The sequence below is a fragment of the Haliotis asinina genome, chromosome 11, assembly GCF_037392515.1.
Source record: "Haliotis asinina isolate JCU_RB_2024 chromosome 11, JCU_Hal_asi_v2, whole genome shotgun sequence".
Lineage (NCBI taxonomy): Eukaryota > Metazoa > Mollusca > Gastropoda > Lepetellida > Haliotidae > Haliotis > Haliotis asinina.
In genome coordinates, this window is record NC_090290.1 from 34,721,994 (window position 1) to 34,744,442 (window position 22,449).

Genomic DNA, 22,449 nt, shown 5'->3' on the forward strand with positions numbered 1-22,449 from the left:
ACCATTGTCTTGTCGTTATTTTAGTATTTTAGGCAAGAAGCGGGTATTCTCATGGGTTTTTAACAAAGACACCAATAGAATCACCGCTTCTGAGGGAAAACCAGGCAGTTCAGTTTTTGTTCCCGGAAGTTGAATACAGTTCATATTGTTACAGGGTGCACAAAAAAGCAATTATGTACTAGTTGCAAAATATTTATAACAACGTTCGGATCAAAGAAGGTTTATGTCAAAAGGATGTCATCTTAAAACGTTCATACATATCTTAGATCAATACTAATCAATTAAACGTTGAGGACGGTCGATCGACATAACTGGGATAGAACACATGAGATGGACCCTTGTTATTGTTTATTTATACAAAATACACCACTGAAATATTTCTGTACACGATCTTGATATACACTTTATTAAGAAAAATACATTAATGAACTTCGACGTGATTCTGTAATGTCAAGGCAGCATTTAAACTAACTGTCGAAAGTTAGTTGAAGGAACTCCATTTTCAAAAGAAATAATTCAATATTGTCAAAGGTATAGCCCCTACATGCTCTTCACGGAAGTTACGATCAAAATGATCAGGAATAAGAGAACCTGATGTCTTACCGTCTACCAGTGTGAATAGTATGCTCAGACCATTATTGCCTTCATTTTGTTCCATATTAAGACCATCTAACAGGGACCAATGCTGTAAACGAATCTAATGACCGTTCCACTGGGCACATTTACATCAGCATAGTTCTGCCATGTTGTGTAGATGAAACATATGTGCCAATTGTAAATTCTTTATTAAACTTAAGTTTAGAACTTATTAAATTAAAGACAGATGGGCTTTTCCAGCAATATGACATATATTTTTGCCTGACAAGACAAATCAAAAAGTGAATTCATCTTCAATGTCAAAATTACAATTGATACATTTTACTTCATTTACATTTATAATTATATATCTTCCACGTTCAGTTAATAAATTATGGTAGGACATGCAAACTTTTTTTATATATTGGTTGAAAAGATTTTGTTAAATAATACTGCAAAGTACAAAAATCTATGATATGCTTAATATTAATAATGCATTTTATTGAGGTAGACATCTCTGACCAAATATACATACAACAACTGGATCATCAGTCCTTTGTTACAGGTAGACCATTTGGGTACATTTCTTGTCTGTTCCATATTTAAGCAAAACTAATAGATGCCAAAGCTGATGTTCATAATGCAAAATTCTTACCGACACTATCTACCTTTGGATCGGTGTATCACTTAATGTGTCACTATAGCAACCATTTTGCTTCCGAGTTCCATTGAAAGACATCAAAGATTTCGTCCGGGTGGAAAATTCATCCTTCCCTTCCGCTCTAACTACAGTGAATGTTGAACCGAAAATGTTCAACGGGTGTTTAGTGCATACCACATCCGCCCTCTTACGCAGAGTTACGTCCCCTGTGCAAAAGATTTATAACTACATATTATTCATTATACATTGTATTATACATATTCCTACTAATTTCTTTCTGTGTCAACTTCTTCACTTCCGACTGGTCAGCATCATCTGTCCACTGTGGCCTCCAAATGTATGGAATCCAGGCTGCCTTGGAGGGGTAGTACTTTTCGAACACCTGTCTATAGTAGAACGCTTGCTTCGTCCTGGGTGTGTTGAAGGGGAAGAGGGATGCTGACTGTTCCAGCTGTTCATCACTAACCTGAAACAGGGTATTTCAGGCTATATGCTTAGTCTTACTTACTATTTTGTTGCCTGACAAGGTGATCAGTGAGTAAGTTTAATTTTAAGCCGCTTTTAGCAATGTTTTAGAAATATCACAAAGGGGACACCAGAAATGGGCTTCACACAAGGTACCAATGTGAGCAAGCGAACCGGGGTCTTTGGCTTGGTGAACGCACGCTTTAACCACCAGGCTACCCCAACGCCCCTCATCAGCTAGGGGGAGGGATGAGACGAAATGTTGCGGGTTGGGTTAGTCATGATGGGTTAATAAAGTTTTGTCAACGTACTGGGAACAACTATGATCAAATGGTTCAGGCAGGAATTGGAATATCATCTCTGCACAGTACGCTACCAAAAATATGCAAGACAGAAAATCGATGATTTAAAAAAGAATGATCATGTAATTGTTTCATGGTATTAGATGTCAAAACTTAAATGATGAAGGGGGATTGTTTGGAGCTGCGTTCAGTTGACTCCATCTGAACCTGACTTTGTATTGTTGAAGGATCACTTTGATTACCCAAAATAGATTGTGTGGATTATGAACAAGCTGTTTGTGTGTTTAGTTGAGGTTTGGTTGAAGAAGCATCGTTATATGTTAAAAACGCCGACAAAAGCAAGGTTGTTACAACTGATACATAGTATCCCCAAACTTAGACGGTCCACACATTTGATCGTGGATAGACGAGTCCCGAATACTCTTCTGAATGTCCCTTTTCGTAGTCTTGTTGAGAAACCATAAGAGTAGTTTGTATTCCTTGTTTGGGTTATGGATTGCTAATATGTCATGGTGGTCACAAAATCCATCTCCATCAGGCTCCAGTCTGCCCATCACAGGTAGTCACAGTATTCACTACAGCTCTCGAAGAGAGTGCAGAAAAGGTAGAGCTGAAGCTAGTTTCATCTTGTGTTGAAATGAGACGGTTTGTATTCTGGCTGACCTTCCTCTTTGGTGATGTCAATCCGAACCTCGTAACACAGTGACTCCGCATCTCGTTGTCAGAAAATTAATTCAAACAGATTCTTCCAGCCATCTTTAGTGCGGGATGAAGTGATAACCTCCCAGTTGCTTGAAATTAGACAGTCGAACAAATACTGTAAAGAGGGTGCAGTTATAATGAAACCTAGAACGTTTAGACAGGACTGCCTCAGTACATTAATTTCACTACCAAAAGGTAATGTCACGATATATATTGTCCATATATTATCCGTCCTTTCTCACCTGTTTATCACAGAATTCTTGAAGTATTCCAATCAGGGGACTTTTATCATCTGTCACTCCATCACTTATGGGTTCTTTGGGCCTCCACAGGATGTCATTGGGTAGGAGGTTCATGCCATCAAAGGCGGACCGGAGGAGATACTTCTCCACCCCCTTCCTGGGGACGCGGTCCTCGGCAGGAAGGGACAGGTAGTAGCTGGTGAACTGATGGTCAAGGAAGGGGGTCCGGAGTTCCAGTCTGGAGGACAACCAGATATGTTTTGATATATTCAGTTAAATCGCAAATACCCGTCACATGCAAATGAGCTGTAACACAAGATATGGTTTACAAGAAGTTCACACAGGGAGCAGCGAGTGTTTCCACCTTGTGTCCTCATGAAGTTCAACTCTCCTGTATGGAATGGTATGGGTGAGTGAGTTTAGTTTTACATCGCACTCAGCAATATTCCAGCTATATGGCGGCGGTCTGTAAATAATCGAGTCTGGACCAGACAATCCAGTGATCAACAACATGAGCATCGATCTGCGCAATTGGGAAACGATGACACGTGTGAACCAAGTCGGCGAGCCTGACCACCCGATCCCGTTAGTCGCTTCTTACGACAAGCAGAGTCGCCTTTGATGGCAAGCATGGGTTGCTTGAAGGCGGAATGGTATGGGATATGAGGGTTGATTGTTGAAACCTGTGTCGGAGATGCGCCATGTCTTGATGGGCCACAACGTCACCATGAGTGCCGGTCTGTTATGGTCATAAATGGTGTCTCTGTGGACGTTGAAACGACGAGGTATTAGACTGAAGTACACCTAAATATACCCCTCTATCATGTTTTACTGCGCTTGTAGATTGAACGTCTTACATTGATGCCGTAGACGCACTTCGTTGAACTGATCTCACACGTGTGTGTCCAGGTATGCTAAAGGTTGCTAGCTCAAACCTTCTGAAGGCTAAAATTCTTCTAAAATTCTGATCATGTTTATGGATTATTACCTAGGAGGGCGAACATATCGCGAGGTATATTTTTCATACGATACCCTAGGGCAAAATATTACTTTGTCATGGTGACATGACGTAATAAACAATGTCATGACGCCATGGTTCTTCTGTGACGAAGCAGTAATATATAGAGCATTATGTTCGTGCCCGCATCATACTGTGTTTACAACACACGCGCCAAAATATCGGTATTCTACTCGCTCTCGCTTGACGACTTCGGTGATAAAAAGAATATTATATTCATGTCCATTATATTATTATTATCAAAACTTTGTTTACGACACTCGCGCCAAAATATCTGTAATCCCTGCTCATACCAACATCTAGGCACTGACGTCGTAAAACAGTTTGACAGGGGTTCTCATACAGTGTCCTCTATATATGTCATGTGTCTTGGAACAACTGCTTGGTTGCGTTTCTCAGACTGTTCCAACGCAAATACACCATCCACAAGACTGCCAGTGAACAAATTTCATGCCACCGTATATCCGCTGGTATATCCAATATGAAACAACATTAACTGATTTAATTTGTGTCCATTAAACTCAATGAAATTTTTGAAGCTGTCTTAACAGGAAGACAAAGTCATCACTATCCCTGGCAATGGTAAACTACTCTTCATGAATATAACTACTAGTTATGATGATGTCCAAGGTTTTGGCGTGTATCTTGCTAAGCGGGAGGAGAATATTAACATTTTTTAAAGTTCTCCCACTAATTTCATAAAAATGAAGCTTGTTGCCATGGAACGCAAGACATATATTATTCACATATCCCAAAATACTAAACGACACCAGTACACTACCATACCTGTCCATATTCCTAGTTTGCTGAAGAAATATTGCACGGTTGTAAAGTTCTACTCCTGAAAAGACGAATGTGCACAGACGCAAACATGGGCAAAAAACAAAAAAAATAAAAAATAATAAAAAAATAATAAAAAAACGCTATGCGGGAAATAAAAAGGAAGGGTGGGATGGCATCCCAGATAATGAGTTAGCTCACCCCCAGGCTGCTGTTGTCCTGTCTGCCCTCAACACAGCATACATGTGGATGACCTTCAGGAGTCTCCGACTATCCACATTCGCAGCCTCAGGTGATGGAGCTTTATGGAAGTAGCTGTACCCCTGGGCCAACTCGTCAGACCCCTCGCCGGACATAATGACCACTGTGTCCGACTTCTCGGAGATATACTTACTGGCAAGGTATGAACCTGAAAATAACACATAACATATGACTTCATTCATAAAATATAGTACCTGTGTGCAACATGAAGATATCATCAGGGCAGTAAGAGAGTACATACTGAGATAAATCTGGGCGGTAGAACTGGATACAAATCGTTATAAATGAACCCCGTCATTAAAAATGCTCATTTCGATCTTTAATTGCCTTAAATCGACCTTTTTGTCAACAGTGCAAAATTCTCAGCCGCAAACGAAATTTCAACCAATCAGAGCGGCGCGTCTCCGTGACGTAATAGTGGGTATAGAAATGAGGGTCTGTGCAGTATTCATCTACATTTCAGGGATTGAACTATTTCGTTTACAGGTTTGTACAAACCTGAAATCGCGAAAGCTATAGAGAAAATGAAAGCTATATGTTCTCACAATCTACTATCATTTAGTTTTGTCTCCTGCTTTGCCTAGTTTTCGAGTTACAACCCTTGTTTTCATAGACGATTCTGTCAAAATCACTTGGTGTCGCTAGGTTGTAATCCGTTTTAGGTGGTATAAACCTACACGTTATTTGCTATCATTCACTTGATGCTCAGTTAATGAATTTATAACAGGTATAATTAGTGGTAACGCTGCTTAGATTACCCGACAAGGCCCCCATTTGAAATTTCTTTTGTCTGGATCGATCAAAGGATTAACCGATAACACGCTGATTGATTAATTAGTTTTATGGGGATTTAAATGGGGGATTCGTCAAAAGGTAGTGTTTATGTATGTACATTTACTAATCTATACTGAATACACTCTGTCGGGTTTGTGTCTATGTAAAACAACACCCTTCTTTCAAAGGATTAACCGCCAATACATTGATTGATTGCTCATTATTGGCTAACTAAATAACTTTTTAAAAAGAACGACGCACATTATGCAATTAGCTGCCAGGTGTGCTATCTTGGGTAACCAATGAAACTATACAGCAATGTGAAAAACCTGAAACGATACATCACGTTTTCGTATATTAGACGGTTAAAAGACACATCACTTGTGAAATCTGCAGATGAATTATATATCACTTGTTTTTGTGGATACTGATGGATACATTCCTTGAAGAAGGTAATAGCCTAACATTGCTCCTATAACTTTAATTTTAATATTTGCATTTTAGTTTTTAATACGTTTTCGTAGCTTTCAACAGAATCATTGTTTTCGTCGTGAAGTGCAATGATGCAGACGACATACACTAGGGCGTGCTTGCGTATTAGGATTCATATAGGAAAACTATAAAATGTCTACATATTACATTCCTGTTATACATTCGCAAATCGCTTCTTTTTGTTAAGTTTGATGCATACAAGTATGATTTTAAAGTAATTAGGATTATGAGACCAAGTATAAAGACGTTTCTTGACAAGTGTCTACATACTGGGGAGTGAAGGTTACAAACCAAGTAAATTTAGCAAGTGAAGAAATTTATAGCGCAGTATTTTCACTTAGACCTCGCTTAGGTTATGTTACAGGTTGTGTCATGCAAACTCGTTTTGGTAATGATTCAAATATATATTTATGTAGTTTTGATTTTCTAATTTGATGAGAACAAACCATACATAATCTCAATAATTCAAATGGATTTGACTTCACCATTTTCAAAAGTGGCGGCGCCCGGTCTTGGGATGAATGCTATTTAAGTTTATTTTCACCGACTTACAAAAGGACAATTACTTTCTACTGGTAGTAAAATATGTATTTTATTGATGGACATTAGGATTTTACATGACATTGCTTATAACATAACAATTTCACTCTTGGAAGTGAGGTGGAGGTCAATATAAATTGCTTGCAATATAAATGTCACTTCGACCCCCACCTTGCTTCCTTGGAAGAAGTCCTTATGTTACAAGTTGTGTCATGCAAAATCCTTTTGGCCATGATTCAAATGCATATTTAACTACTAGTAAAAGTAGTTTTGATTTTCTAACTTGATGAAAACAAATCATAATCTCAATAATTCTAACGGACTTTAGCCCGTGACTTCACGATTTTCAAAAATGGCGGCGCCCTGTCTGAGGATGAATGCTATTTAAGTTTGTTTTCACCGACTTACAAAATCAAAATTACTTTCTTCTGGTATTAAAATATGTATTTTATTGATGGACTTTAGGATTTTACATGACATTGCTTATATCATAACAATTGAATCGGTCAATATAAGGGGTCAATATAATATAACTTACGATAATATTGTCACTTCGACCACAACCTCCTTTTGTGGAAGAAAGCGTTATATCCATGCAAAATCCTTTTGGTCAGCAATGTATAGTAAGCAGTCTTGATTTTATAAACTCGATGAAACTTGAACTCCATTTTCTATCCTGGGAGCGTGGTTGGGGGCGAACCATCCGATTTAGTGTATACCACAGGCTTCCACAAAGGTCACTTCGGACACACTAACAACCAATTTAAGCACAAACTACGGAGTCTGGTGGAAATCTGTGCATAGTGACACCATCACCCGACCCCAAGGAACAATTGACGGCAACACAACAATTCGGCATGTCTTTGGTGACGTCGAGAAATCAGCAAAATAACGAGCTTCCTGCACATTTTCTATACATTTAACTGGAAGCCGTTCCTTCTATGACGTCACTCTGGGGCTCTGGCGACAGAGTTACGTAACCTGACTGCGGTTTCTTTTGCGGGCGAGAGAGAAGCAGACGGCTTTTTAGCAACTTTTAAGCGCTTGATATTAATTAACCACAAGTTTTTTTAAAGGAAATGGTGTTTCGTTTATGAGTAACCAAAAGTCTTTCATATGCAGTGATAAAAAGAGTACCAAACAATTGAGTTTAGTGGTCCTTTAAGCTTGACTTCTTGGAGTGGCATTTAGAAATTGGTGTGCGACGAGGAGAGTTCTTTGGGTACATAAACTTGCTTGATGACGGTGTTACACAGAAACGTCACTCATAATATATTAAAGAAGTTGTATGTCCAACTATCCTCATTGTTCACTTTGAGCTTAATAAAAAGGTCGCTCTAAGGAGTTGCTATCCAAATGAGTTATTATGTATAAAATCAGACGTAGTTTACAGCGAAACGACATGACCTGTTCGAAAAACAGATGCTTAGTAATATCTGTGAAAATAGGGTATTATAGTTACCCGATATAGTATGCTAACTGAAAATAAAACAAGGGACAACTTTGGTCCATAGCAAAACCAGAATAGCCATTTCTCCATGAAGTACTTATATACGTGATGACTTCTAATCAATCTCAGACAACAGTGCTGAAGGTTAATATGTCAGTATTCGAACATACATATTGATGATCTTATGCTTGAAGGGTCGTATGATTCGATGTGACGAATGACTTCATCTATGACACTGCAGGCGTCTTGGCGAGTGAAGATAATTTCATGATGTTCGGTGTCCAAGTGTTTGGCAACCTGAATACAAAATAGAGAGAGAACGTTGTATTGTCTCTATTTGAAAAACTTGAAGCAACACGCACGTTCAATGTTAATCGAGTTCATTTGCTATCATCCGTTCAGCGTTTTGGTGGCTCATGTATGCATATACGTAAACGATCTGCTTATTCTTTCCAATATGGTGGTATTGGTGTTGTCATCCCAGTCGTATTGTTATTCACATGTCATGCTAAGTCAGTCAACGCTGATGGTGGAAGATATGATAAGATTTCATAGTTCAACATTAATCTGTGTCATCATACATGCACTCCTCTCCATGCCTTTAGAGGTCTGTTTGGGGTAATGTAATGCACAAAGATTCACGTTTCAGTCTGCCATGATATAATATTGATTTACAAGAGTTCGATTCTGACCAACACCGACGCCCAAACGCACCGCTTGACAACTTTGCATCCAAAACCGTAAAATGCACGCGCATGCATGGTATAAAAGCACCTCACAGTAAAGAACAGATAGTACTTTGGCAGAAAACCACTTTGCAATGCCGATGTTAACTTCAGCAGGGCGAGAGAGGGTCATCGCAACGTTGTAAAATAGGTGCTACAACAGGTCACGTTGAAAGAACCTTCAATTGCTCCATCGTGACCGTCAGGAACCTTACCCGGCGTTACCAGCAGAATGGTCAGACCAAAAACAGGCCCCTGGCAGGCAGACACCAGGTGACAACTGCGCAGGAAGACCACCACCTGAGGATGTTACACCTTACAATCAGCGTCACCAGGACACGGTCACCCAGAGAGTCGAAGGAAAGTGAAAGGAGACACTACGGGCCTATGGTATCAGGGCCTACCGACCGTACCTAGGGATGCTGCTGACACCGTTGCTTGAGTCGCCCAGAATGTCAGCACGCTCTCCTGACATGTCGCCAATCGATCATTTATCATATAATAGAGTTATTCGATGGAGACAGAATCCACCTGTTACAGTGCAGCATGACTCAAGCCCTTGTCGAAGAGTGGAGCTGTATCCCAGCTGATGTCATCAGACACTTAACAACTTCAACCAAAAGACGTATATTTGCATGTATTCTAGACAGAGGTGGACATACTCCTATTACAGACTTCTGTTCACGCTTTGCTGTGGTTTTCGTATGGACCCTCTGGTAGTGAATTCCTTAGTTTGACTCCATGTCGACCATAACATGCTCAATAAATTAAAACTCCTATCAACAAGCGAACGTGTGTAGTTATCACGAGCCTTTGTCATTGCTTCATAAGTAATAGCTTGAAACCTTTGATTTCTTGTTCTTGTTGTGTAGTGATATCACAGTTTCTTTTGCCCATCAACATATGTACTCCGAGTACTTTCAGTAGGGAATTCCTGTATCGGGTAATGTAATGCACCAATACTCACCTTCCTAGCTGCTATAATGTCCGTACTCCCCTCCATGCCAACAGAGAAGGTCTGGATGGGGTAGGGCAGTTTCAGGTCTTTGACATTCTTCACCACCAACGCAGTTACCAGACTTGAGTCAACACCACCTTAGGAAGACACACGCACACACGGAATGACATATACTAATTGTGATACCTACCCAGCAAAGGTGCAGTTTCAAACATGGACGCGGTGGGATAACAGAATCGACAAAACCCTTTCCACATTCACAAGAAAACTCGACTGTACATTTGTGACTATATCATGAGCAGACATTTGTTTCAACAGTATTACAGCTGTGTGATGTTAGTTGTCAACACATCGGCCCTGAACCAGACACTTCGGATTGACAGAGCATGTGTTTATTAATTCCTGTGAAATAGTGATGACATCAGGTGTTCAAGAACAGGTGAGCCTATCCTGCCATACCGGTGACACTCGTCATAAACATATTCTAACTTCACTTAAAATTATTCGGGAACGTATGATATCAATCAAAATAGGGAATCTGACATCATTTTAGTCTGATATAAAACTTCTTGAAATCCATACCAAGGCTTGAATATTGTAACCATGATCTAGCAACATTTAAGCAAGACTGGCACAATCTGAATCCTGATAAAGAGCACGCTCGATTGTACCTCAATAGTTGTGAAATGTAAACACCAAAGGCTGGAGCGGTTTGAATATTATGAAAAGGAAGACTTGTTTTGGAAAGCTGTTATACAGCCAGGTGGAGAGTTCTATTCTCTCTGAATCTTAATGCAGAGATCTAAATATGGAACAGTTGAGGCAATCTCTTTTGTCTCCTTCATTTCAAGATGAATGGTGGATGAACCAGAGAATGCAGAGGTCATGGTTATTGAACGATAATAGATCATCTATGTTTCGGAGCCTTAAGTTAAATTTCTCGGCCAAGTTACCTTGTTTTTATTTCGACAGCCCAAACAGAAATTCTGCTTCATATTCCGATCCGCAAGGATAGGAACACAACTGGTGTCTTTGGGGATGCCAACTTCTTGGCGAAATGTTTTACCCACAAATGTTACAATTACGTTATCAATGAGAAATTCCAGCATTTCACATGTTGTTTTCTCTGTACATTTCTAATGTCATTTCCTTTCTTTTTTAACAAACTGTCCTGAACCTGCTGAAGATATATATGTAGATATACCTTTGTCCTCCACGTTTCTTTACAAAAACAATGGACCAGAGAATGTTTTTCCTTATGTTTGTTACATGGGATAGTGGCATACACATTTGAAAAATCAAATGTTTAGACAGAACGGAACTTTGAGATTCTAAAAGTGGATGCAAAACCTCTGTTTTTCAGAATTCACATAGTATAACTTCAGCTTGTCACCAAAACATGCCTGTGAATATAGAGCAAGTCCCTGCTAGATAAGTGATTCGAATAATCTGTGAGACAAGGATTTGGTGGTACAGTTCCTGGAACCAGCAATAAATCTCTCCTTGTAGGGATGCTTACATAGTCTTGGAATCTACTAGAAATAGGACTGGACATGTCTTCTGGTTTTACAGCCAAGCCAAACGTTGATAGCACCTTTGATTGGTTTAGGCAAATTGCAGTTAAAATACTGGTATAATATGTGGCATTATTGCATATGTCACGTATACCAAGCTCTTTGATACCAAGCGTTCTCCTCTTTTGGCCATTTTGGGCACATTCTTCGACAGCATCAATAATAATTTCAAAGTTGTAATCCCATTTGGTAGGAGACTGTCTGTAATATTTAAGTACATATTTATGTGGTTGACGAAGGTTGCTATTGTCAACACTGGAGAAGGCACCTAGTCTCACAGGTTGGTTGCAAAACCTTGAGTCTTGTCAGCCACATGAGGTGGAATTTATATCGTGTTTTGCCAAGTGCACGTTCTGAAACATCTTCCTAGAATTAAACAACCACGCCCTTATTCTCGAAACGTTCTTAGCCCTAAGAACTCTCAACTTTGATCGTAGCCAATGTGTTAAGAATGGGCTTAAGAAGTTCGTAGGTTTACGAACGTTTCGAGAATAGCTAGCCAGGACCAAAATCCTGTTCGTACAGGAGAACCATATTGTTAATATTTGTTAATATTTATATATAAGGTCCCTTGTATGTAAATTTCAGATTCAGGGTCATGCTGTCTATGTCTGATTCAGGTGATCCTGTTTCTTGCTTCACCAAACGCTTTGAAGCAATATCAACAACTTTACTCTCTAGTCGACATTGTGGGAGTTTGTTGTCAGCAGAAGTCGGTGGACTCGTTTAATTTTTTCAGTGACAGAGCATAATCTTGTCCTCACTTTCTGCAGTCCAAAGATTTTTTCCGCAGGAGAGGCAACAACTCTTCCAAGTGAATCCATCATTTGGCCTTCGTCCCAACGTGTGACAATGGCTACATCGACGTCTTTTGAGAAGCTGGAAACAGACTCATTATGTTGACGTTGTCACTTCTTCTGTTAGAAAGACTACCAACGTCTGCAATTTTGTCATTAGATCCATAGGACATTCTTGTGCAGTCGAATCCAATAGTCTTCTCTTCACATTTTTTAAGGCTGATTAGGCTGTTAGAATGGTGGTATATGTTTTCCAATCAACCTTATTTTGATACACAGGGTGAATTGACTGTAACATCAGGTTGTTCCTACTATTTATCTTTTTGTGTAATTATGTTTCTGTAAAGGTAATATAATATGGACTCTTGCACTAAGATGCTGGAGACAAAGACAAACTCACCTGACAACAGACAACCTATCCTTCTGTCGGCCATTAGTCGTTTCTTGACAGACGCCTCTAGCAGTACCCGGATGTTCGCTGCCACATCACTTCCTGTTGAAAAGTGACCTCCATTTTCAGTTGAAGACAATATGTGAAGATATGTTGGTCAATACCTTTGTTACTTAACATTTTATCCACGTTAACATAATTAATTATATGCTTTTTATGGCATGTTTCATAATTTTGTATTTAGAAATATCTTAAACACAAAAGTCTTCTTTTCTGTTGTTTGAATGGAAGATGAACCTTCCAGAAGTGATAGAAATGTTTCCTTTACGAAACTTATATCGAGTCAGTTGCAAAAATGCTCACAATTAGAAAACCAAAGTCATCACTTCTTTTAGAGCATTTCGGAGTTGGAGCAGTAAGGAAAGAAAACAATATATGAATGAACAACTTCTTTACAGTGAGAGCGCCTTTCTGTGTAGGTTTCTGAGCGTCGTTTCTGTGTAGTACCGTTTCTTTCAAAACGTTCTCGCTGTAATGCAGAAGTTGATCAACCATATAGAGTTATCCATCCTCAAACTTATCCATACCTAGTGAGTCGGCATCCACTGGTGTCTTATAAAGAGGGATGTTTCCAATAGAGTGAAATTGTTTCATCTTCCGAAACGTTGCTCGTCCGTTGTTGTCGAGGTCGTACTCTTCCACAGTACCGGGATCGACTTGGACAATGTCTGCTGCCTCGTCAGTTAAGTTGTGACTCAACCCAAATAAACCTGCATGTGGAGTGAGTGAGTGAGTGTTTTTTTCTGTTTTGTTTTTGTAGGTTTATAACAGTACATGAGATATAATTTATAATTGCGTGCCTGACTTTTGGACGGAAACCCTGTATACCTCAAGTAGTTGTCCTATTCTTGTGTGTGAATGAGTGAGTTTAGTTTGACGCCGCTTTTGGCAATATTCCAACAATATCACAGTGGGGAGAGGATTGGGATCGGTGGGGAGGTAGTCAGAAAATGGGCTTCACACATTCTACCCGTATGGGGAATAGAGCCTGGGCGTTCGGGAAGTGGGTTCTGTGTGTAGACTTCGTGTAGTTTAGAATTAGAATTTTGGTAGTTACTTTTTGCAATGATTTTTGTTTTGACTTCTGTGATTTATACTGCCGCTTTAGATGCTTGCTCAGCTTGTCCGGTACAAAACATGCCAACATGCGCTGGGATCCACATGAACTCACCTTTCCTACGACGTCCATAAGGTTTGAAGATGCCTGGTGATTTTTAATGTCTGGGTATTTGGGTGAAACTTGTTTTGTTGTATTTTTGTTTTTGATTCCTTTCAACCGAATTACCAATATAAACGGATTATTGCCACATAAATCAACAGTCGTACACTCGTGGGTAATAATTAAGTTGATATCAACTACCAGAAATGCAGTTATTCTAACTAGATAGTATCAAAATGGAGTCCAGAACTGTCCTGAATTTCAGCTGAAGGAATCTAGACTTGCCAAACCATTCCACACTTGACTTGGAATCTTATTCAATTCATGCTCTGTCTGGAAGTTAAACTAGGGTATGAATTTTAGTGGGTATTACCTTGCAAAAGGCATATTTACCAGACCTATTGTTAGGACAGCTGTCATTGTTGCTGACATTTAGATCTGCAAGTTTATTCAATTATGTATTTTCACTCGATCGAAACGGGTTCTGTTACGTGTCTAACAGTTACTGACCTTTAGCCTCTGAGCACACAGCTAGGAAGCCACTATCTGTGACAAGCTTGAAACAGGGGCGGACTCCAAACGTGTCTCGACCAATGAAAACTTTCCTGTTGGCTGCGTCGAGAAGACAGAAGGCGAACACCCCATCCAAGTAGGCGGGAAAACCAATTCCATATTTGGCATACAGGTGAATGATTGATTCTCCGTCGCAGTTTGTGCTTCGGTGAAATCTATGCTGATCAGCTGCCTATTGCAACGCACATTAAAAGATTAAGTATTCTGTAACAATGAATTATCAGTGAAATCGTCTGTATAATTGACAGTGCGAAGGTAGCGATGATTCATACTTGATGAATATACCTAGAACTTATCGTATGGTTAGTGGTTATTACGCATTTGTAATCTGACATACTGATTCATAGTTGTAGATCTCCCCGTTGTATATCAACCATATGTGAGGATGAGTGTACAATCTCATTGGCTGCATCCCTCTGACGTCATCAACGATGGCCAGTCGGTGGAATCCGAGACAGCAGTTCTGGAAATGGTTGATCATTTCAAACCTGAAGGCGTCTGGTCCCCGATGTGCGACCTTGTGGAACACTTTGCACTGTACGGAGACATCTACAGCACTACCAAACACGGCCCAGATCCCACACATGGTGATACGGCACAATTCCAATGGCCTGAAGGGAAAAATATAATTACTACATCTAATGTTTAACCCAATACCAATTAATAGATGTGAAAAATGTAGATCATAATAAATGAATAAATATTCATAGTATATATGTTTTTGTCTGATACATTTGCTGCCGCCAGACTCTTGATATGCTATACATGGATTAATGATTTCCCTCACACTATTTTGGGAGAGCCGGTGGATGCTTTAGTACACGTCCTGAAGGAGGAATATAGTGACTATTACATCTTTCCTAATACCAAGATAGACAGATTATTTTGGGAGAGACATTGGATGCTTTAGGGCAAAAAGAATGGTTTAAAAGGCGATTCTGTTAAATAGTTGGATAATCGTCCACAATAGGTCATACCAAACATGATGTTTGATGAAATGGCAACTCTTTTCTCACTGGATAGCACATGTTCTTCACCCTGTTAGTAAATACTTTGACGTAATAGGGCTGATATCATGCACTGATATTTTGTTTGTAGTTTAACGCTTCATACTTTCATATTTCATTTTAATTAAAAAATAATTTAAAGCGAGGCAATGTATTAAAAACAAGCCAGAGGATGTCACAGGTGGCGCCGTTCTTTCAGGTTCTGCAATTCACTATACAGAGTTGTATCGTTAGTGCCCGCCGGGAAACTGTGAGGTTTGGTTCCAATTCCGCTTCACCCTGATTATACCACTATGGTTATCAATCAGGCTGCGTTAAATTGCCAAATTACGCGAGGCCATGTACATGTATGCATAATTCTAGTCATGTCTGTGTAAGGCCTGACATGGTGGTTAAACACAGACAAGCGTATATAAAGTCATTAACCCAAATGAATATCAGTATCATAAATATTAGTTTGGTTTCTGATATCACCAAACATTGTATATACAGATATTTACATATTATCACAGTACTATGCTGCCCTTGAAGATCCCGGTTAGAATTCATGTTCAGCAACCCATGCTTGTTGTAAGAGGTGACTATCGACATTGGGTGAGCAGGGTTGCTGACTTGGTTAACACATCCTATGTTATTGATCGTTGGATTGTCGATTATTAACATACCGCCTCCATATAGCAGGAATATTGTTGAATACAATGTAAAACAGCAGCCCAACCCAACCTAACCTACCAACAGATCTATGTTATGAAATCATGCGCTCCTCATAAAAAATTAAGCAACAGGTATGTGATGTATTCATCCATATCGATAGCGACTTTGTACGGCATGTTACTGAAAGGTAAATATTCAATGAATATTAACATTTGCTGTCAAATTGATTTATCTGATCACATTGATACTATCACCAGAACACAACCACCATCAGGACCAACATGCAAAATGTGTGACATGAATGTGATCCCCATTTTGCACATGCAGTCTGATCGGTTAAAATGTAATCATTCCTCTGGTACAACAGCGGATCCCAACTTCATTTTCATGGTTGTGTAGACCACCAACATCACAAATATGGACAAGGTCACCTTATTTTAATCCCACTGAACATGCTTGGGACATTATTTGATGTCGAGTTTACGGTCTCCTTGTTCACCCGCAGACTCTTCTTGAAACCGAATAACATACGTAACAGAGAGAATGGCAGAACATTCCATGACAGCAGCTTTAGAGGCTCCACTATTCAATGCAAAGACTTGTAGAAGCTTGCATTCATGCTCGTTATGGTCATAAGCGTTACTGAACACTGCTTCACTGTACAAAACTCACCTGAACTTTAGCGTTAACATCTGGCTCCATCATTGCAACATATGTTTGCACGACTGTTTCTCAGGTAGATGATGATTTGTAAATTTATTATTGCTGAATACTAGTACCATTCCATTTTGTGAATCGTGTGTACCTTTTCACCTTTCTGTTGCATCATACCATGATTTGCAATTTCACTACATAGAAATGTAATGAGACCAAATTATGACTTGCTTAACTTTTCGTTAGGAGTATTGTATGTCAACATAGGCAAACATAAATGAATAATCAGGAAATCCTAATGAAGCACAGCATTTGGTTTAACGCTCACAATATAAGTCCTTCTCTGGTCACGAGGGGCACACTAGTTGATGTACTCACGATGTACATCAATCCATGTGATCCGAGGGACCAATGAACAACGTATTTATCTTACCGAACATGTCAATGTTAATTTTGAATTGTTTAAAGCACGGGTGCAAATCTTTTTTTACCCATCGCTAGATTTTGCAGACAAGAATAGCAGCTTTAGAGTTATCTCCCTTCCATCGAGTTGCACTCGCAAAACATCTGTAAGTTCCGTACATCATACGCGATTCAGTGTTATCTGGGATAGATAATTACCATTACGAAGTACAAAGTGAGTTCGCTTGTGAGCGGGGTACATTGAAGATAACAGAAAACGCTCTGCCAATCAGAAAACGACATTTATGTGTGAGGTAAGATAATAGGTCAGATCACTGATGAACAACCACTATGACTCGCTGTTCGCCCACGATTGTCCAGATTCGCATTGGTGTAGACATGCTCGAAGGAAAAGAAGAAATTGAGCGTGTTCTACTCCCCTCTTGGGTACAGAAGTAATATTATCGCAGTCATCCAAGCGCCACAAGCACATGACACGACGGGCATTTTGTACAGTGGTGGGACTGACATGTGCACGACTGTCCAGTGACTGTCTTACCTGAGTAGAACTGACCACACACTATGACAGTAAGGCAGATTTATAGATATAAAGTTATGACTTGAACTCTTCTAACCGTTCCAGGAATGTGAACCTAAAATGTGCTAAAAATATGTGACAATGAAATTACATGAATCAACTAAGTCACATGATGGAAACATATGATCATCTTGCTTGTGCACAGGTAACATGAAGATGTATGAACCGTTCATATACATACCCCTAAAATGACACAAAAATATCTGAGATGTGTAAACATTTGCAAATTGGAACATTTACGTACGTTTCACCACCTAAGTAAATTTACATGTTTCCAACCCAAGTAAATGTAAAACGTAATCGGAAATTTCAACACCCTTTGAAACACTCCAAGAGAATGCTATGGAAATACTGCATAATCATGCATTTACTGGGGTATCTGTTTTGCAATTAATGTTTGGAAATACATGACAGTCCGGTCAAGGCATACACGAGGTGCTTGTGCATACGAAAATATACGATGAGCATATGTTTCAAAGGAGTAGATTTGTATGACATTTATGCCCGAAGTTGGGAAATCTCTAGTAGAAACATACGCAAATCGGGCCATATCAGGTTTTTCCTAGACTAAGTGTATTTACGTTTATTTCAGTGGTGTACTATCCGGCGTTTGGTCCTGTGAATCATGATTGACGATCTTCGTTTGCTTATTTACATTTGAAAGTTTAAATTTTGTGAACAATAAATGATGTTCTAACAATGAAATGACTTGTTTTAAAATAGAATAGGTGGTACTCGCTGGCGACAGACAGAACCATCCACACAAATAAGTATTAAATAAAATCCAATCAACATTTTAAGGATACAACTTCTTGAGACAAAACAAATCCACTCGTAGATTTCTGCATGCAGAGGCACATACAAGTATGTTGCCCGGCACAATAGCTATACGCCACGGGCCTACGGAGAAGCGCTGAATGTGACGATTCTTGGTAACACGTGTTAAGTAATAATATAACACATTTCAACGTGTCCTATAGTACTGATGGAATGGACAAGGGTAAATGCATATGTTCATTCTTACATGCGTCATTCTGTAAAAGATTGTCGGGACTCATATGCATTGCCTGGTGTATTAAACACGTTTTAATAAATTTGTGGATGATACTGATTTATATATCAGCTCCAAGTAAACCAAGTAAACATAGTGGCTAGTCACCTCCACTCTGGTCAGTCCCAGGTCAGTCCATGTAAGCCCCATGTGTGTCAACATACACAACGAATCACGAGGAGGTAAGCCGCCATGACAGCAGTGACACTTGTATGGAGGAACACTACCTGTGACCAATGATAAGGTAATCCATGGGGAATCAACCGACAATTATGGCATGTGCCCAGCGATTTACACAACACGGGGGCTGCAGATGGCCGAGCCATTAAGACTAACCAAGGGGCTATATAAAGGGAGGTGACCAGGCAGAAATGCTTCCAAGCCGAATAAACAAGAATTACTCCTTCCCTACCTCTTTGTCGTTCCTTACTTTGTTACACGGCTAGCACTGTGTAGGTAGGTAGGGAGAGAGTGAGTGAGGGAGATAGAGGGTAGGAAGGGAGGTAGAGGGAGGGGGAGGGGGGGGGGGTCAGTATTCGCAGACAACGTTTAACTGTAGATCACTTTTTTAAAGTGACACATGCTTGTCAAAAGAGTCGACTAACGGGATGGGGTGGTCAGGTGGGTTGACTTTGTTGATACATATACATGTCATCGTATCCGGCTGCGCAGATCGATGGTCATGCCGTTGATGGTTATGTCGTCCGGTCCGGGCTCGATTACTATAGAACATCCTCACACAGCTGGAATATCGCTGTGTGGGGGGCCAACAAACCAACCAACCCTTTAATAATCATGCACATTATCTAGGTGCAATAATTATGATACCAGTGTGGCCACAGCGTCGGCATAAGTCACGAATACATACACAGGCAAGCGTTGACAAGAACATCACAAGAATACAGTTTGGTCAAAATTGAAAACATTCTGAATATGTCAGTCAAAACCGATTTCGATTAAACCTTAAATCACATAATTCGAAGAAGGCGCATTCCCTCTTATACCTCATTTGAAATAGACTAAACGCCAAAACTCCGTTACTCTCCCACCTTTATGAATTACAGCTATCAAATATATGTTAGACTGTATTAGTTTGCAAGAAAGCTTAACACCACGACTTTGAGCAAATCGCGAAAACAAATTCTCAAATGCATTCATGTGCAGGTGTAAAATATACACATAACAATATCAATCGCCAAAACGTAGCAATATTTCAGCAGTGTTCACGTCCAGAATGATTGTATAGCGCATAAAGGGAGCCTAGAATGCATGATCTGATACACAAGCACGATATGGAATGACTGATAGAGAGAGAAGGCGCCGTTTGGATGCATACAATGCTGTTGCCATCGCCCTCAGATGCCGCCGTATCGTGGTTATAAGACTTATACAGCACTTCAGACGGACTGGGATTACTGTACACAGCGAAGAAGTGAATGCACATAATCACTTGAGTAGATTTTAAGAAATTCATTGAGGACGAACTGTGACGTTTCTTCTTACGTTTGGTGTAATGATTGAATCTCAGCAATGTGTCGGTTCGGGTACATCGTAAGTATCAGTGATGTCGTAACACCACGCAAAGGTCAAAATTTGGGCAAGCATCCTGCAGCATACCCATTAGGGCCCTGTGAAACGTACTGGCTTCCTCTGAATCAATAACGTTTCTGGACTGGCTTCATGAGGTCATCGATGGCAAGAACCTTGAACCAACGTGTAAACTAAGCATATCTGTCCATGGACAGTGAAAAGATATTTATGCTGCATTTATTTCGCACTTACGTCGGGTGCTTGGAAGCAGTGTTTGCCTTGAAACCTGAAACGCTGCAGGGGTAAAGACCAGAACCATAAAAACCTGTGGGTCCGGATCAGAATGTGTCGGGCCTGTATTTTACCTACAAAATAAATAATTCCCAGCAAGCAAGAAATGTGACAACTACCTTACAAACTGAGTTAAAGAGTTTAATGTAACTCTAGTTAGTGGTAAGTCTTCATTTATAACACATGGACATCCATGTCTAGATCCAGTTGTCTTAAAAAGAATATGTCATTTATTGCGGCTAGAAAAGCTGTCGGCCATATATACCCGCAGAAAACAAAGCTGTGGATCTGGGTGGTTTTCAGTCGACTTTGAGCCAAGGTTACCTCAACTTCGAACCCACAGACACGCCATCACACATATGGATACACACGTGCATTTAAACACATACAAACACACTTACGCAAGTACACACATACTCTCATGTGTACAACAAGAATCTGCCTACCTTGACTGGAACAGTATGCACACTGAAATGTCCACAACACCGGAACTTACCACACCACCCACATTCGGCTAATACATGCTGTATGTGAGGCGACTATATAAATACAACTGTTCCATGGCACCAGAAACAAATGAATACATTGGCTTAATGAGTATTCTAAACACTCATTATTTGTTGGTTAGAGTATTCAACGTCACTTGAATTCGAAATCCAGTGAATGATGATAGTCGCAGTGTCATACTGGTTCCATACAATGACGATCTAAGTGAAAGATAATTTGTTCACCAAAGTCCCGTTTGCTTAGATCAACGTTCATACTGTCGATCACTTGATTTGTCTGGTCCAGACTCGATTATTTACCGATGAAATGTCAATTATACAAATGCTTTTAGTGTTTCCTCTAGAGCGTTTTAGAAGGACGCTGCGTCCTGCCCTTTTTTTCTGGCGCCCTACCCCTTTTTACTGCACCCTGCCCGTACTTGCTTGTTGTGACGGGCCACAGGAACAGACTGAAAGTCAGCAACTGTTACAAGCATCTTATGATCAGCCTAAACACCGACAGCCACAATGACACCGACTTGGAAGCTTCCTGAGACAAAAAGCAAAGGAGACTGTAGGTTAATAATGCACGAGGCTCCATCTGGTCATTTTGTCTTGGTTTTTATTGTGGTTTGTGCCCTTTTCAAACTAGGGTGCCCTTTTCTGTAGAAACCTCACCCTGACCTTTTTGTGGTCTGGAGGAAACACTAGCTTAAAGTATTGACAAACAAGGTTAAGTTGAGCACTGACCTGACAATGGACTCGTATTAGCATGTATGAGTGTATCCCACTTGTGCTTACTATTTTGACTGAAGGGGCCCGGGTTATCTGAGGTCAAGCACAGTGCGATGGAATCAATTTCATCGACATGCACTGCACGTGCACTAGCCTACATCTCTTCTACCTGTCACAAACCAAATGGTTTTGCTCACTACCCTTCACACGTGCTCTGCACCAGTTTACTAGTGGTAATTAATCAAATATGAAGTGTGAAAAATATGAAAAGTTCATTTGTCCCCATATGAATGAATCAAAACGCTATGGTAGCCAGGTTATTAAATTATGGCTGCTTGAGCTTAATCAATCGATTGTCGATGTGTGTTTCTTTGGTTGTAGCTTGTCCCATCTTTTTGAGACAGCTTGAAAGTACATTGGGGACCACGTCTCCACGTTGCAAAGAATAACGGTATCATCCAGTTTACAGCAACCGCGAGCTCGTTATATCCTGATCACACAGTCTATGGCGACCAGTTATGCATTTATTCCATAGATCAACG

At 39.9% G+C, this 22,449-nt stretch overlaps 1 protein-coding gene across 1 annotated transcript; it reads right to left on the reverse strand.

The window, feature by feature from the left end:
• Positions 1-341: 341 nt before the first annotated feature.
• Positions 342-15,086, reverse strand: LOC137255773 (asparagine synthetase [glutamine-hydrolyzing]-like). Its single transcript, XM_067793297.1, has 9 exons — positions 14,834-15,086; positions 14,438-14,668; positions 13,296-13,478; positions 12,718-12,810; positions 9,956-10,083; positions 8,434-8,560; positions 4,948-5,155; positions 2,949-3,186; positions 342-1,703 (listed from the first exon to the last, which is right to left on the reverse strand). The coding sequence occupies exons 1-9, from the start codon at positions 15,084-15,086 to the stop codon at positions 1,470-1,472; spliced, it is 1,695 nt and encodes a 564-aa protein (XP_067649398.1). The 3' UTR covers positions 342-1,469.
• Between the last annotated feature and the right edge of the window lie 7,363 nt (positions 15,087-22,449).

Coding starts and splice junctions, on each gene's coding strand:
- LOC137255773 (XM_067793297.1), bottom strand. CDS start 15,086: ATGTGTGGGATCTGGGCCGTGTTTGGTAGTGCTGTAGATGTCTCCGTA. Junction 13,479..14,437: donor TGTGTGCTCAGAGGCTAAAG/GTCAGTAACTGT, acceptor CTCCACATGCAG/GTTTATTTGGGTTGAGTCAC. Junction 10,084..12,717: donor GATAGGTTGTCTGTTGTCAG/GTGAGTTTGTCT, acceptor TGTCTTCCTAAG/GTGGTGTTGACTCAAGTCTG.